A 13,672-nucleotide genomic window follows, 5' to 3' on the forward strand; every position below is an offset into this window, starting at 1 on the left:
ACTCGGCACGGACTCAGATGTTTTTGAAAATGTATGAGGTAAAAATACCCGTTCGAGAATAATGAGAGGATCCTTTCTTGAGGTATCCCATTGACATAACAAGCTATATGGCTGATAGAAGTTGGATATTATTATGAGATGTACTGGAAGTGATAAACAAACATGATGGCTATATCGATTTTGCACTGATGTTATTACAGAGTCTAAGCATTGTTGTGCTTCTGGTGTTAATTGTCTTTTAGAAGTTAGATCTGGGTCTCCTTTCAGTAGTTTGAATAAAGGATGCAGCTCTTGAGTAGTAATTCCCAAAAGTGGCCGCAACCAATTGATGGTTCCTAATAACTTTTGCAGATCGTTTAATGTCCGTACGTGAGGTACTATTTTGAGGATTTGTGGCTGGATAGTGTGAGATGCAATTTTCCATCCTAAATATTTCCATGGAGAACTAAGTTGCACTTTTTCTTCTGCTATTTGTAAGCCAATAGATTGGACTGCCTCCTGGACAAGCAGTAAAGCGTCCTTTAGACCCTCTTCTTGTTCTGCTGCTATTAAAATGTCATCCATAAATAAGGACAGGAGGTCTAGCCTTTTGTACTGGTTGTAATGCATTTGCTACAGTCAATTGACATATCGTTGGACTATTAAGCATTCCTTGTGGTAACACTGTCCAATGATACCGCTGAGCAGGGCTTTGTAGGTTGATGGAGGGCACTGAGAAAGCAAATCGTGGTGCATCTTTTGGATGAAGCCGAATGGTAAAAAAACAGTCTTTCAAATCAATGACTGCTATAGGCCAATCCGAAGGTAACATTGAGGGTGAAGGAAGGCCAGGCTGCAACGCTCCCATAGGCTCAATTACTGCATTGACAGCACGCAAGTCCTGTAAAAGTCTCCATTTTCCACTCTTCTTGAGGATAACAAAAACCAGAGTATTCCAAGGGCTGGTAGTAGGCACTATGTGACCAGCAGCTAGCTGTTCTTGAACTAACTCATGTAAGTGCAGCAACTTTTCTCTTTTTAAGGGCCACTGATCTACCCAAATAGGTTGTTCTGTTTTCCAAGCTAAGGGTATAGGTTGCTGCCAATCAATGGCCCTCACTGAAAATTTGTCTGCAAAATCATACCCCACTGACTTAAGAGATCACGACCCCACAAAGTACAGGGAATTGGTAAAATGTAAGGAGCAGCGTGAGCAATGCGACCATCAGGCCCTTCAAAAGATAAAATTCGGGCACTTTGTTTTGGCTGCTGTAGGCCCCCAACCCCCACAGTAGCAGAATTAGGATCTCTTAGTGGCCACTCAGAGGGCCAATCACTGGACTTAATGATGGAAACATCAGCTCCAGTATCCACTAGTCCTAATAACTGTCTGCCATTTACTAAGCATGGTAATAATGGTTTGTCTTTTGACAGTTGTGTGGTCCATAGCACAACAGGTTTATCTGTGCTCCCAAATCCACCGTTTCGATCTCTAATACCAGGTTTGGTCATAGAATGAAAAGGGACTAATTGTGCTATTTTTTTGCCTTTTGGAATAAAACAGGGGGGTGAGGGTGTCCATGCCATTATCTTAATTTCCCCGGTATGGTCAGCATCTATAACTCCAGGTAAAACAAAAAGTCCCATCCTTGTAACAGAAGAACGTCCTAACAAGAGGGTGCTACGCCCGTCCCCAAGGGGACCCATTACCCCTGTTGGAATGAGAGTCACGGTGCTATCAGTCAGCATCACTGACTGGGCAGTGGACAAATCCACTCCTGCGCTGCCAATGGTGGCTGGTCTGAGTGAGCTAGCCAGACAGCATCTGGCTGAGTCGGGACCGTATTTGCTGTCATACCGCGCAGTCTCGCGCTCTTCTTGCCGTTTCCCGGCAGATCACAGGGCTGTGCAGCAACAGGAAGTTTGGATCGGCAGTCTCTAGCCCAGTGTAGCCCCTTCCTGCACCGTAGACAGGGTCGAGTTGGAACAGCAGAAGCATTTTTATTTGCTCGCTTGGGCTTTTTACAGTCCCGTTGGACATGACCTGGTTCCCCACAGTTGTAACACTTTACTTTTTGAGCTGTCCCTGCATCAAGTTGGGTTGCCAATGAATCTGCTAGCAGGGCCATTTTATGACTTTCTGTGCCTACATCTTGACAGGCTTTAATCAAGTCAGTAATTGATGGGTCTGCATTCTTTAGGGACTGTAAAACCTTTCGACAGTCTGCATTTGCGTTTTCTACTGCTAATTGCTTAAGCAAGACATTTCGGGCAGCTTCATTTTCTACTTGTCTCTCTAATGAATTTTGTAAACGGTCAAGAAATTTAATGTAAGGCTCAGTAGCCTCTTGCCTAATTGAAGTAAATGAAGCATTGGGTGAATTAATATCAGGAACCTGACGGACAGCACGCAACACCAAAGTCTTAACTTGCTCCAGGCATTGCCTGTCCAGCTGTGCCTGTGCCTGAGGTGTTGCCCGGACCCCCTCCCCCATGAGTTCCTCTAGGCCAATATGATTTAGGTTGTTCAAATTATTCAAGGCCTGGACGGCAGCCTGATCCCGGTATTCAGTCATGAACACGGTGTATTGCATGGGAGAGAGGATCATTCGTAACACACTTTTCCAGTCATGAGGGGTCATAACATAACTGTCACCAATTGCAACCAAAAGATTATATGTAAAGGTAGACTGAACTCCGTATGTTCTCACTGACTTCCTTAGCTCTTTCACTGCCTCATAAGGCAGGGATTCCCAACGGGGGACCTGATTCGGCTGATACAACACAGGAAAGGCTTGCAATGTGTCAGCATCACCCCTTAATATTGCTTCTTTTCTGCACTGCTCTAAGACACCACAGTACGCTGTAGGGAAATTTGTCGTTCCTGCTCCCTTCAAATTATCATCAGGAGGAAATGCGCCCGATTCGCATTCCGGATATACTGGACCTGGGTCACAACGATCCCCTGGTTTCGATCCATCCGTGCCTTTAATCATGTTACACGCCGGCTGCACAGACGCAGCAGCGCACGACGTGGGGGGGGCGGAGGGCGGAGGCGCAGAGAACGACGTGGGCGGAGCGGGAGGGCAGAGGCGCGGCGAGCGTCGTAGGCGGAGCGGGGGGCGGGGCGACGAACGTCGTAGGCGGAGCGAAGGGCGGGGGCGCGGCGGGAGTCGCGGGCGGAGGGGGGGGGGGGGTTGGTTGCGGCTTTTCGTCTCCCCGAATCGGGGCGGGGGGGGTCGGAGCCGCAAGTTGGATCCGGGCACGGGCCGCTTCCCGCAGCGAGAGGCAGTGGCGGGGTTGGGACGGAGGGCGGCAGGGAATGGTCGGAATAAATTCTTTCCCGTCGTGATTGCTTAATCCCTTCCATTATCCGGCTCCAAACGGGCAACAGCTTAGCAGCCGTTCTGTCTTTAGCGAGAGAAGCCTTGTAGAGTTTTGAGCCGATTTTGTCCCAAAGTTCTCCATCGAGAGAGAACTCAGTTTTCGGAAATTCAGGGACATTTTTGCTTAACCATTTAAGAAGAGTAGCTAATGCTGAAGTAGAGACAGTCTTATCCTGATACGGTAACACTGAACGCAATACTTCGAGATGTACTCGTTGCTCCCTCGTTAGCGAGCTCCCCATAGTTCCCGACTGCTCACCTTCTGTCCTGCAGAACGGTGCGGGTGCGCGCGAAACAGTCTCTCCGAAGTTCAGTCGGGCGACGCTGCCGGACCGGGCTCGCTCAGCCGCGGGTTGATTTGCTCCACGTTGTGGGCGCCATTTGCAGCGACTCGGCACGGACTCAGATGTGAACGATCCAAATCGTTTATTACAAGTTCTCACATCCCTTATATACCTTCACAAGTTGTTATTTTCTAACTTTCCCATCCGCCCTTACAACTTTCCCAAACACTTTACATGTCAACAAAGCATTCTACAAAACACTTTTCAACTGTCCATGCAGGCACATATCCAATCAGAGCTGTGAGACTCTTCTTCTCCTTGCAGAGGTGTCCTTGGTTCTCATGCTGTTTATCTTGCTCCACAGCTGCTGCTCTGAACAGCTTTTCTTGTATTACCACAATTAATTATGGTGTACCTTTGTTCCTGTGATACAGTAAGAAGACTTCACCATATACTTGATGTAAATAGGCTGCTTTGTTTAAGGAAACTTCATCTAACCATGCACTGACTTAGAGTGTAGTCAGTTGTCTGCCTGCTATTTTTGCCTTTCTAAAACGATATTACTTCTGAAAGTACTAATGTATTTTGTATGAGCTTGTAAGAGGCTATTTTTACACTACAGCAGCTTGTATTATAACATGGTTTTTTTAAGGATACTGACAAAGAGATATGAGCAGCCTTGTTTTATACTATTCGGCGTAAAGAAATAAATTATAAAAATCCTGTAACAGAAATTTTGATTTGCAGAGAGAGAGAGAGGGGTCATCTGCAGCCTTTGAAGTACTATATCCCAAAAGTCAATCGAGTTAAATAGACAAGTGTAACTTACCTTTAAGTCTTCTCTATTTGTTACATATTTCATACTCTGGAGGTTGCTATTAATACATGCTAAATAAATGGAAACATTTAAGAGATGTTTCCTTTGTTTGCTCTAGGAATCAAGAACTGTGTGTGTATTTAAAGTATGTATCTGTTTGTCATTTTTGAGAGTTTGATAGAGTACTCTCCCTTCCTTCAAGTATCATCTTAAGTCCATCATAGCAAGAGAGATGACCTGCTACAGGCTATTTTCATTTAGGATTTTCCAAAGAAGGAAGTATCTCATCATCTTTTTTCAGGCTTATTCCTTACATTTTGCTTTGCTCAAAGAACAGCTGAAATTTTTCAAGAACCTGTAATTTCTTTGTCCCTTGCCAATGGAAATAATTCATGCAGGGGGAGGGTGAAAATGGAGATATGTGAAAGCATATAGATACTTTCATAAATAGAAAGAAGCTGAGCTTCAGCTGGGCTGCAGTCTATTTTACTTCTTACTTACTTTTTCTTAATATGCTTATATATGGAGGAATTCAGCACAAGCTCTTCCTGATTAGTGGCCTGTTTAAAAACAACTACAAAACCAACTGCCCCCGGTTTGCAAATTTGTAATACTTGTCAGCTATCGAATTCTAGTGCACTCACATTGATAAAAATACCTACGATATGATAAAATACAGGATATGAAAGGATAGTGAAATAGTGCAGAAATCAGTTGAACTAAACAATGTACACAAATTCTTCCCCCTCTAACAAACAAACAACACCAAAAAACAAAATGAAAATGGAAGCTCTTCTTTCACTGTAACACAGGAGAGTCACTTGGACCTCTTTTTTCTTTGTTTTATTTTGTTGTTGTTGTTAATGTCTTGCATGTATAACTATAATTTGTTTGGTTATCACTAGATGTGTAATGTAAGTGTCTGACTTAGTAGAAGCATGGTGCATCATTTTTGAAATTCTTTCCTGTCCTGTTTCCAATTGGTCTTTTTCTGGTTGGTATGGTGCTGTGTTTTGGATTTATGAGAAAAAGCAACATTGCTCTGAGGCTTTAGTTGTTACTGAGCAGTGCTTATGCTAAGTCAAAGACTTTTCATCTCCTCACACTACCCGTGCCAGAGAGAAACTGGGTGTGCAGGAAGAGCTGGGATGGGACAGAACTGGAACAGCTGACCCAAACTGACCAAAGGAATGTCCTGCACCTGAATGGCATCGTGCTTAGCAATAAAGCTGGGGTACTTAGCTAGGAGGGCAGACACTGCTTGGGGCCTGGCTGGGGCACCATTCACCTGGTAGAGAGCAACAGGTTGTGCATCGATTATTTTGTATATATACATATATTTATCATAATTTCCCTTTTTCTTTGTTCTATTAAACTATAATTATCTCAGCCCACAAGCTCTACCTTTTTCTGATTCTCTCACCCATTATGCTGTGGGACTGGAGATGAGGGAACAGCTGTGTAGTGCTGACCTGCCTGTGGGTTAAACCACACCACCACACCCAAAACACCCTTCCCCTGAACATTTAGATGAAGGTATCCACTAGGCTACAAACTTCCTGAATTACTCTGTGCAAAGAATATTGATGGGTGATTTCTTTTGTAGTGTTATAAAATCGAGAATAGCTGAATGAGCCACAGATGTGAGGTTGAAGTGAATTGCTTTTGTATGTGCTGAAATACATACATTGCAGAGCACAAAAGATCCTCTCAAAGGTGAAAAAGAACAGAGGCTGTGTTAGCAAAGTACCAAGCATTCTAATGTTTGGAGAGGAATTACATATCTAAGAGATTAAGAGACAAAAACAAATTCTCCAGTGTATATTCAGAGACAAGTGTTGGCTCTCAAAGAAGGGAGTGATTATTTTTCTTAGTTAAGGACAGCCTGTAGTTCTTTATTATCTGGAACTGAGTGGATTCATTTAGTATACAGGGGCATAGAATCAGGCAAGGCAGACTGAACAGTACAGATAAAGGTTTACTAGTAAATGAGGGAGTAACCAGGCGATAGGGATACTGAGGATGAGAGGGAGTAGAATCAAATGTTTACATATTTTTACCATTAAGAGTATTTTGAAGAACTTTTTCTTATCCTCCTCCTTTCTGCTTCCACAGGGAACAATCATTAACTTTAAAAATTACCTGTGATTATTTCAGTTACATATGCTGATTTTGTAAGACATGGTGCTGCCTATGTATTGGTATATGTTGAGATAATGGACTTTAAGCATGCAGCTGGGGAGTGGCAGCCTTTCTTGGTCTGCATCTTTTGCCTTTGCATAACCTTCAGAAAGTGTTGCTGGAGTTGCTGCTATTACTACCTTGCCAAAAATAGTAAATGAATGCTGTGTGATTTGTGTAAACATACAAGCCACTTTTTTTTTTTTTTTTTTTAACTGCCACAGCAAATTGTTGCTGGACATAGACTCCCTTAGGGGCTTGCTTTTCCACACTGAGTGCAAACTGAGACATATTTGTTACTTCTTTTTTTTTAAAAGTACTTGGATTGTCCTATTAAAAACCATGTACTTGCAACAAAATTTTGTTTAAATAGCAAAATCAGAGGCTTAGTCTTATATGGAACCAGTTCTGCTCTGCAAGGCAGTATTGCTTTTTCTGTAGCTGTTGTTTTTGGAAGAGTGTGCCTGGGTCTTGTCCAGCTTTTGCTTAATGGCAGCAATATTATTTGTCATCATTTTATTTACAAAACACCACAGACTTATGTTTTTCTCTGGTTAAATAAAAAGTTATTTGTTTCCAGTGAAGATTTCATTTGGAATTGTATAGGTGGTAATTACAAGGATGGTAACAAATGTACAGAAGATATAAGAAAAAGGGGAACACTCACCAGTGATGACGCTTTAGCTGAAGGAGCTGAGGCAACCTTCACTAGCAAGCAATCTCCAAGAGATGCTGCCTCAATGAGGGCCAGCCCTTAAATGAGGTCTCAGAGGAGGTGGAGTTGAGCTCCACCCCTCCCGGGAGCACAGCTACATTACTCTCACCTGTGCTCCCGCAGCTGACCCAACACTTGCCCCAGCTGATTAATCAGTGGTTCACACTGTGATTACCAATCTCCCATACACTCCACCCCTTCACAGCGTGAACCAATGATTAGGTGAGTTCTCCCTTATTACAGAGACCCAACGTGACGCTGATACAATCTCCCGTTGCACTGAATGTTGATGTTATTCAGATGATGATGATTGGATTCACGATCTTCCATGGGCCAGTGCTTGATAGATGCTACCAGAGACAAGCCATCTTAAGGTGCAGGTCCATCTGCATTTCATCAGTCCAAAGGAATCGTTCTCTGATGGTCCTAGAGGCTTAGAATCTTAAGGGAAATAATACAAATGCTTCAAAGGTACCAGGAGAGGAAGATCTGCCCTCCAGGGCAAGATACAGGCCGTATTCTTATCTTGGGTCAATACTTCTGCTTGTACTGGACTATGTCCCGGCCTCCGATACCATACCCTCTGGCCAGATATCTGTGGTTGTATAACTATATCTGGCACCAGAGGAGGAGTCTTGATCTGCCATAGGGACATAATAGGTGTCCCTTTAGCAATAAAGACTGGAGTACTGACCATGATGTCAGTAGGCCATGTACCTATCACCGAGGGGGTGACTGAACCTCCCACCTCCAATAATCTCCCCCAAGGTGCAAGTAGGCCACATCACTTGGGTCCTACCTGCACCTTTCAGGGCCAATTTATCTTATGGATTCCTGGTTTTAAATTCTCAGGGTCAGGGAGCAGAAGATTATTTTCATTACCAACCTGCGGTTTTACCTCATTATCAGTACCTGTAATTTGGATCCTAAGAGGGGAGGCCCATAGAGTTTGTAACATTTTCAGGGCACTGGGTCTGCCATACCGAGGTCTTTCATTCAGGTCCTGCAGGGTTTCATATAATCTTTTTGTCTACACCTGTAGCGACTGAGAGTCTGTCTTCAGGGCAGCCTTAGTGATACCATTGTAGCGTTCAATAAGACCTGCCCCTGTTGGGTTATATGGTAGGTGGAATCACCATTCGATGTTGTTTTCTTCTGCCCAGCACTGTATCATTGCTCCAGTAAAGTGAGTCCCTTGGTCATTCTCGATAACTTGAGGTGTCCCGTATGCAAACATCAGTTTAGTAAGCACCTTAATTGTGTATGCTTGATTTGCCTTTGGTACAGGATAGGCTTGCAGCAGTCCACTTACAGTGTCAACGCAGGTCAGGGCATATCTCGCCCCCTCAGACCGAGGGAGGGGCCCAATGTAGTCAACCTGCCATCTCTGAAGAGGACTAAATCCTCTAGCAATGTGGGATGTTGTTTCAGGCAACGGTCTCAGTCTCATCTTTGAGCAAGCGTCGCAATCCTGACATGCTTGGATGATATCAGATAGTTGTATAGGCAGCCCCCACGCTTTAGCGGCTGCCCACATTATCTTCTGTCCAGCATACCTTAGCTTCTGATGTAACCAATGGGCAACATTTTCGGATTGTGAATTCTCAATCCAGCGGATTCGGGCCAGTGTGTCAGCTTCATCATTTCCTGGTGACTGCAGGGGTTGATGACCAGAGACATGGTAGACACATACTGTCGCATGTTTGACTGTATTCCAAATGTCTACCCACATGTCTTTATCCCAAATTGGTCAGGCGTGGATAGTCCATTCCTGGGTAGCCCACTGCGTAATCCACAGAGTGAGCCCCAGGTACACAGCCCAACTATCTGTACAGATGTTCAGGATGCTGTCACCAGGTTCTTTAGTTATGACCATCCACACGGCTCACAATTCTGCCCATTGGCTGCTCTGACCATCCCCCTCATCAAACCAGATGGTCTCAGTAGAGGGATGGTATGCTATTGCTTGCCACTTGCTCGGGTTGCCTCTGCTGGACCCATCCGTATACCAGGCATCTTCAGGAACAGGATATCTTCCTTCCTGAACAGGACTCTTCTCTGGTGGAGCAACCATTGGTTCTTTTGATGTATCACTGTGATATATCACCGGGCCTAGGATCTTCTGTAATTCTTCTTTAAGTGGAGATGAAGACAGACTGCTTCTCTGGCTTAGATAGGTGACCCATCGTGCTACTGTTTGTGCTTGGGCCACCCCTGTCTTAGGAAGGTGAGTCAAATCTCTCACCCACTCCTGGATTGGTAATGAAGTTTTAACTATGACCTCTGCTGTTTGTGTTATTGGCTCTACCGCTTGTAACGCCGAATAGGCAGCCAATAACTGTTTCTCAATCATGCTATATCTTTCTTCTGCTCCATGCCAAACCTGAGACCAGAATCCAATGGGGGTTCGAACAGAACTCTGGCATTGCCACAGGCCCCAGCCAAAACTATCCTGGGTAACATGAACATCTAGTTCAGCTGGGAGGGTCGGATCAAATATACCCAATGCCTGAGCTTGTTTAACTGCCAGTTTTGCCTGTTGGAAAGCATCCTGTTCTACCTTCCCCCAATTCCATGATTGACCCTTCTTTGTAAGCTTATACAATGGCCTCAATAGCTGAGCTAAATGAGGTATAAAGGAGTGCCAATACCCCAGTATACCCAAGAATTCTTGCAACTGTTTTGATGTTGTAGGAACTGGAAACGCTTGGACTTTATCTACTACCGCACTGGGTAGTACTTTGGTTTTCCCGGACCAAATTACTCCCAGGAATTTTACAGATAACCCCGGAACCTTGCACCTTCTGTGGGTTTATAGCCCACCCTCTTTTCTGCAGATAATCTGTCAACAAATCTGCTGCTTGTCTCACTGCCTCTAATGAATCGGATGTTAACAGAAGGTCATCAATATAATGATATAAATTGACATTATTTGGCTTTTCCCACTTAGCCAGATCACGTGCCACTAAATTATGACAAAAAGTGGGTGAATGCACGTACCCTTGGGGTAGCACCTGGAAAGTCCATTGCCTCCCTTCCCATGTAAATGCAAACTGATCTTGCGATTCTTCACTGATTGGAATACTGAAGAATGCATTCGCTAAATCTAAGACACAGTGATATGTTTTAATTTCCCTGCTTAGTGTGTCCATTAGGGAGGCAATATTGGGTACGGCCGCATGAACAGGCGGCGTGACCTTATTCAATTCCCTGTAGTCTACTGTCATCCTCCATGTTCCATCTGGCTTTCGCACTGGCCATATTGGGGAGTTGTATGGGCTATGTGCAGGCCTTATAATACCCACTTTTTCTAATTCCTGCACCGTTTTTGTTATTTCATCCTGCCCACCCAGGAGTCTGTACTGTTTTACATTAGTAATCCAGTGCGGCTTCGGCAGACAAATAGGCTCATGTTTTGCATGGCCTCTCAATATTGTCTGAATTGCCCAGATACTAATGCATCTCTGCCCCAGCCGGAACTCTCCCACTGTTGTATGGAGAGCCAGACCCCACAGGATATCAAATCCTAATATATACTCCGGAATTGGAGCAATGGATACCTTGTACTCCCGTGGTGGGAGGCGCCCGACCCCCAGTTTTACCCAGGTTTGGGTGACTGAAATGGTCTGTCCCTCAAAGCCTCCAATCATCACTCTATTACCTTTGAATTTGGTTGGGTCCCCATATATTATAGATGTCTCTGCCCCAGTATCAACTAGGGCCATAACCTTCTGTACAGTCTTTCGGGACCAGTATATTGTCAATTCTACATAGGGCCTCCAGTCCCGTCTAGAGGCCCTAGGGGGACTAACGTCCCTCATCACGCCATGAACTGAGCCAGGTTCAAGTCTTTTACCTCTGATACCTCTGGTATCGTGAACCAAGGCACCCGAGGTGGCTTCTTTTTCCTATTCGGAACTACAAAGTCTTCTAAATTCCATGTTGTTGTTGGTCGCCGCTCTATAAGTCTTATCTCTGGTCTTTTGGGGTTATTCTGAAATTTTTGTGCATCCTTCAGCACTCTCACCTGTGCTCCCGCAGCTGACCCAACACTTGCCCCAGCTGATTAATCAGTGGTTCATGCTGTGATTACCAATCTCCCATACAGGAATGTTGAAAATTCTGTGAAGCGAAATCAATAATAAACTATCATATTAGTTTCATAATGTCTGATAAATGATTAGAATTGTATTCTAAGTGTGCTTTTTCAAGTATATCTTTACAAAGGATTCAAACCATTCACTTTTCATTGGAGTGTTTTTGAAAACAAAAGTTCTTGCCATCTCACTTAACTAAATTCCATCAGAACTGGTGAAAATTCTTACACAGTTAAGAACAATATTGGTCTGTTACTATGTTTGTGCATTTGTTCTAAAGGCAAACTTGTTTTCTGTAGAAATAAGTCCTAAATGTGGACTCATTTTATCTGCAAAATAAAAAATAATAAATCTAGGTTCAGTTATGACCTTGAACTCTCACTAGCAGATTCTCTGCTAGAAAAAAAACAAACAAACAAGAGTTACAGAACTATCTTTTGGGTGTAATAAGTTTTCATTTTGTATTTAGGCCTCAATTATCTTCTACATTCTTTGATTATATTCACAAGGTGAGAAGCCAGTGGGTTTCAGTTATGGACTGAAATATTTGTATTAGCAGTTACTATTACTCTTCTCTCTCACTTATTTATTTATTTATTTGCTCTATGGAAATGACCCTCTTTGCCAGTCTTAAATGAATTTAACTGCCTCTTTGTTCAGATAAAAAAAAAAAGGAAAAAGAGACTTTTATTTATGTTCTTCTTATTTGCTTTTTGCTTGCCAGTGCCTGCCTGATACTATTTCTGTCTTTGACTGAGTCATACTTGAGTTTATTCTACATCTTCTAGTGCCCGACATTGCTTTAGTGAGAGTTATGTGTTTAAAATCATTCTATGAATAGAACTTCACAGAAAACTTTCAGCTGCATCGTTTTCTGCTTAAAATTATTCTCTTTTAACAGCTATGTCAAACATGACGGCTGTTTTGGAACAAGTAGAACTATTCCTGCCCAGTGCCACTATGCTGTTAAATTCCTGCATTCTGATTCTCTGGGTTCTACTTGCTCAAGCCAGGTGACTGAAGAATGTGGTAGGTAGGGGAGGGAGAAAGCTCCATCCAAACCTGTTTGTTTTCTGATTGTTCACAAGACCTAGGAAGTGTGATTAATGCTTAAGTATTTGCTGGATAAAGACCAAGTAAAGTCAAGGATAACTGGTTATATGTCTTAAACACTCCTATCCATTTATTTTAATATGGTGAGAAGGGGAATTCAGAAAGCATAACCAACATTTATGCGTAAGTGTCATCATTGTGGAATTAAGAATCTGTTATATCACCTTAAATTAACTCTATCAAAACAGGAGCTGACTTCCCTGATCAGATGGGCAGAAATTGGCTGACACTAACAGCCAGGCAAACACTTTATTTTACCAGAGCCATGCAGGAGGGCTGGAATCTACCTGCGCTCTATCACAAGTGTGCAGAAGTGGTTCCTGGTCTCAACTATCAAATTTCCACTGACATGTCACTGAAGCAGCTTTGTTCTGTGTTCAGAAGGTATAGCTGTATATGTTCCCTACACAGATCATATGTGGATTGCTGCATGGATGGTAATCACAATTTAATACCATAACACCATACCACTAAAGCATTAACAAGCAGTAACTGTGAACTGTTCTTCAGGTGGATCAGCTCCTAGGAAGAGGTGACAACTGTCAGCCAAAAATGTGTAGCTGTTTGTCAGTGACAAAGTCTTGAAAATCTTTGGTGCAGTCCTTGGGGTTTAAGACAAACCACAGCACGTAAGGCAGTGGTTGCAGTTACTATAGCGAGATGGATAAGGCATCTGCATTTTGAAAAGCAAGAATCATAAAAGCATGTAGAATTTAAAATATACATTTTGCTGTGTGAGAAGCAGGATAGGTAGCTCCGTAGTTACACAGTGTTATTGGGAAACGGGTGTTGCATATTTCTATTAGGGATCATGCCCTCGTTGGAACTATTACCTATAATTACTAGTATAAATGAGTTTTGGAACAGATTTTGATTTATCAGCCTTAACTAAAAGGCTTCTCATTTGTGAGTCTTCTAGACCTTCACCATTCTTAAACATTTCCTTCCTCCAATTGAGAAACTTTGTGAAATGTTATCTCTTGGTTGTTACGGATGGGAGTGTGTCAAGGAGCCACACTGCTGACTTACAGAAGTTATCAGTGAGCTGAGTGGCTCAGACCTGAGTACCACAGAGGTCAATTTGCTATAAAATCTTTTCT

At 43.2% G+C, this 13,672-nt stretch overlaps 2 protein-coding genes across 3 annotated transcripts in view; one reads left to right on the plus strand and one right to left on the minus strand.

Annotated features, from left to right (window-relative positions):
- Positions 1-13,672, plus strand: part of AGTPBP1 (ATP/GTP binding carboxypeptidase 1) — an 83,245-nt gene that overhangs the window by 1,952 nt on the left and 67,621 nt on the right. The gene's annotated exons all lie outside the window — the stretch shown is intronic.
- On the minus strand, positions 1,728-2,555 carry LOC146753919 (endogenous retrovirus group K member 24 Gag polyprotein-like). The gene has a single exon (XM_085530066.1). It carries the CDS (start codon positions 2,553-2,555, stop codon positions 1,728-1,730), a length of 828 nt encoding a protein of 275 aa, XP_085386192.1.

The sequence above is a fragment of the Coturnix japonica genome, chromosome Z (assembly GCF_054131305.1).
Source record: "Coturnix japonica strain WE chromosome Z, WE-NBRP24, whole genome shotgun sequence".
Lineage (NCBI taxonomy): Eukaryota > Metazoa > Chordata > Aves > Galliformes > Phasianidae > Coturnix > Coturnix japonica.

What these genes read in the sequence shown, in the direction of transcription:
- LOC146753919 (XM_085530066.1), bottom strand. Translation starts at nt 2,555, where the DNA reads ATGACTGAATACCGGGATCAGGCTGCCGTCCAGGCCTTGAATAATTTG.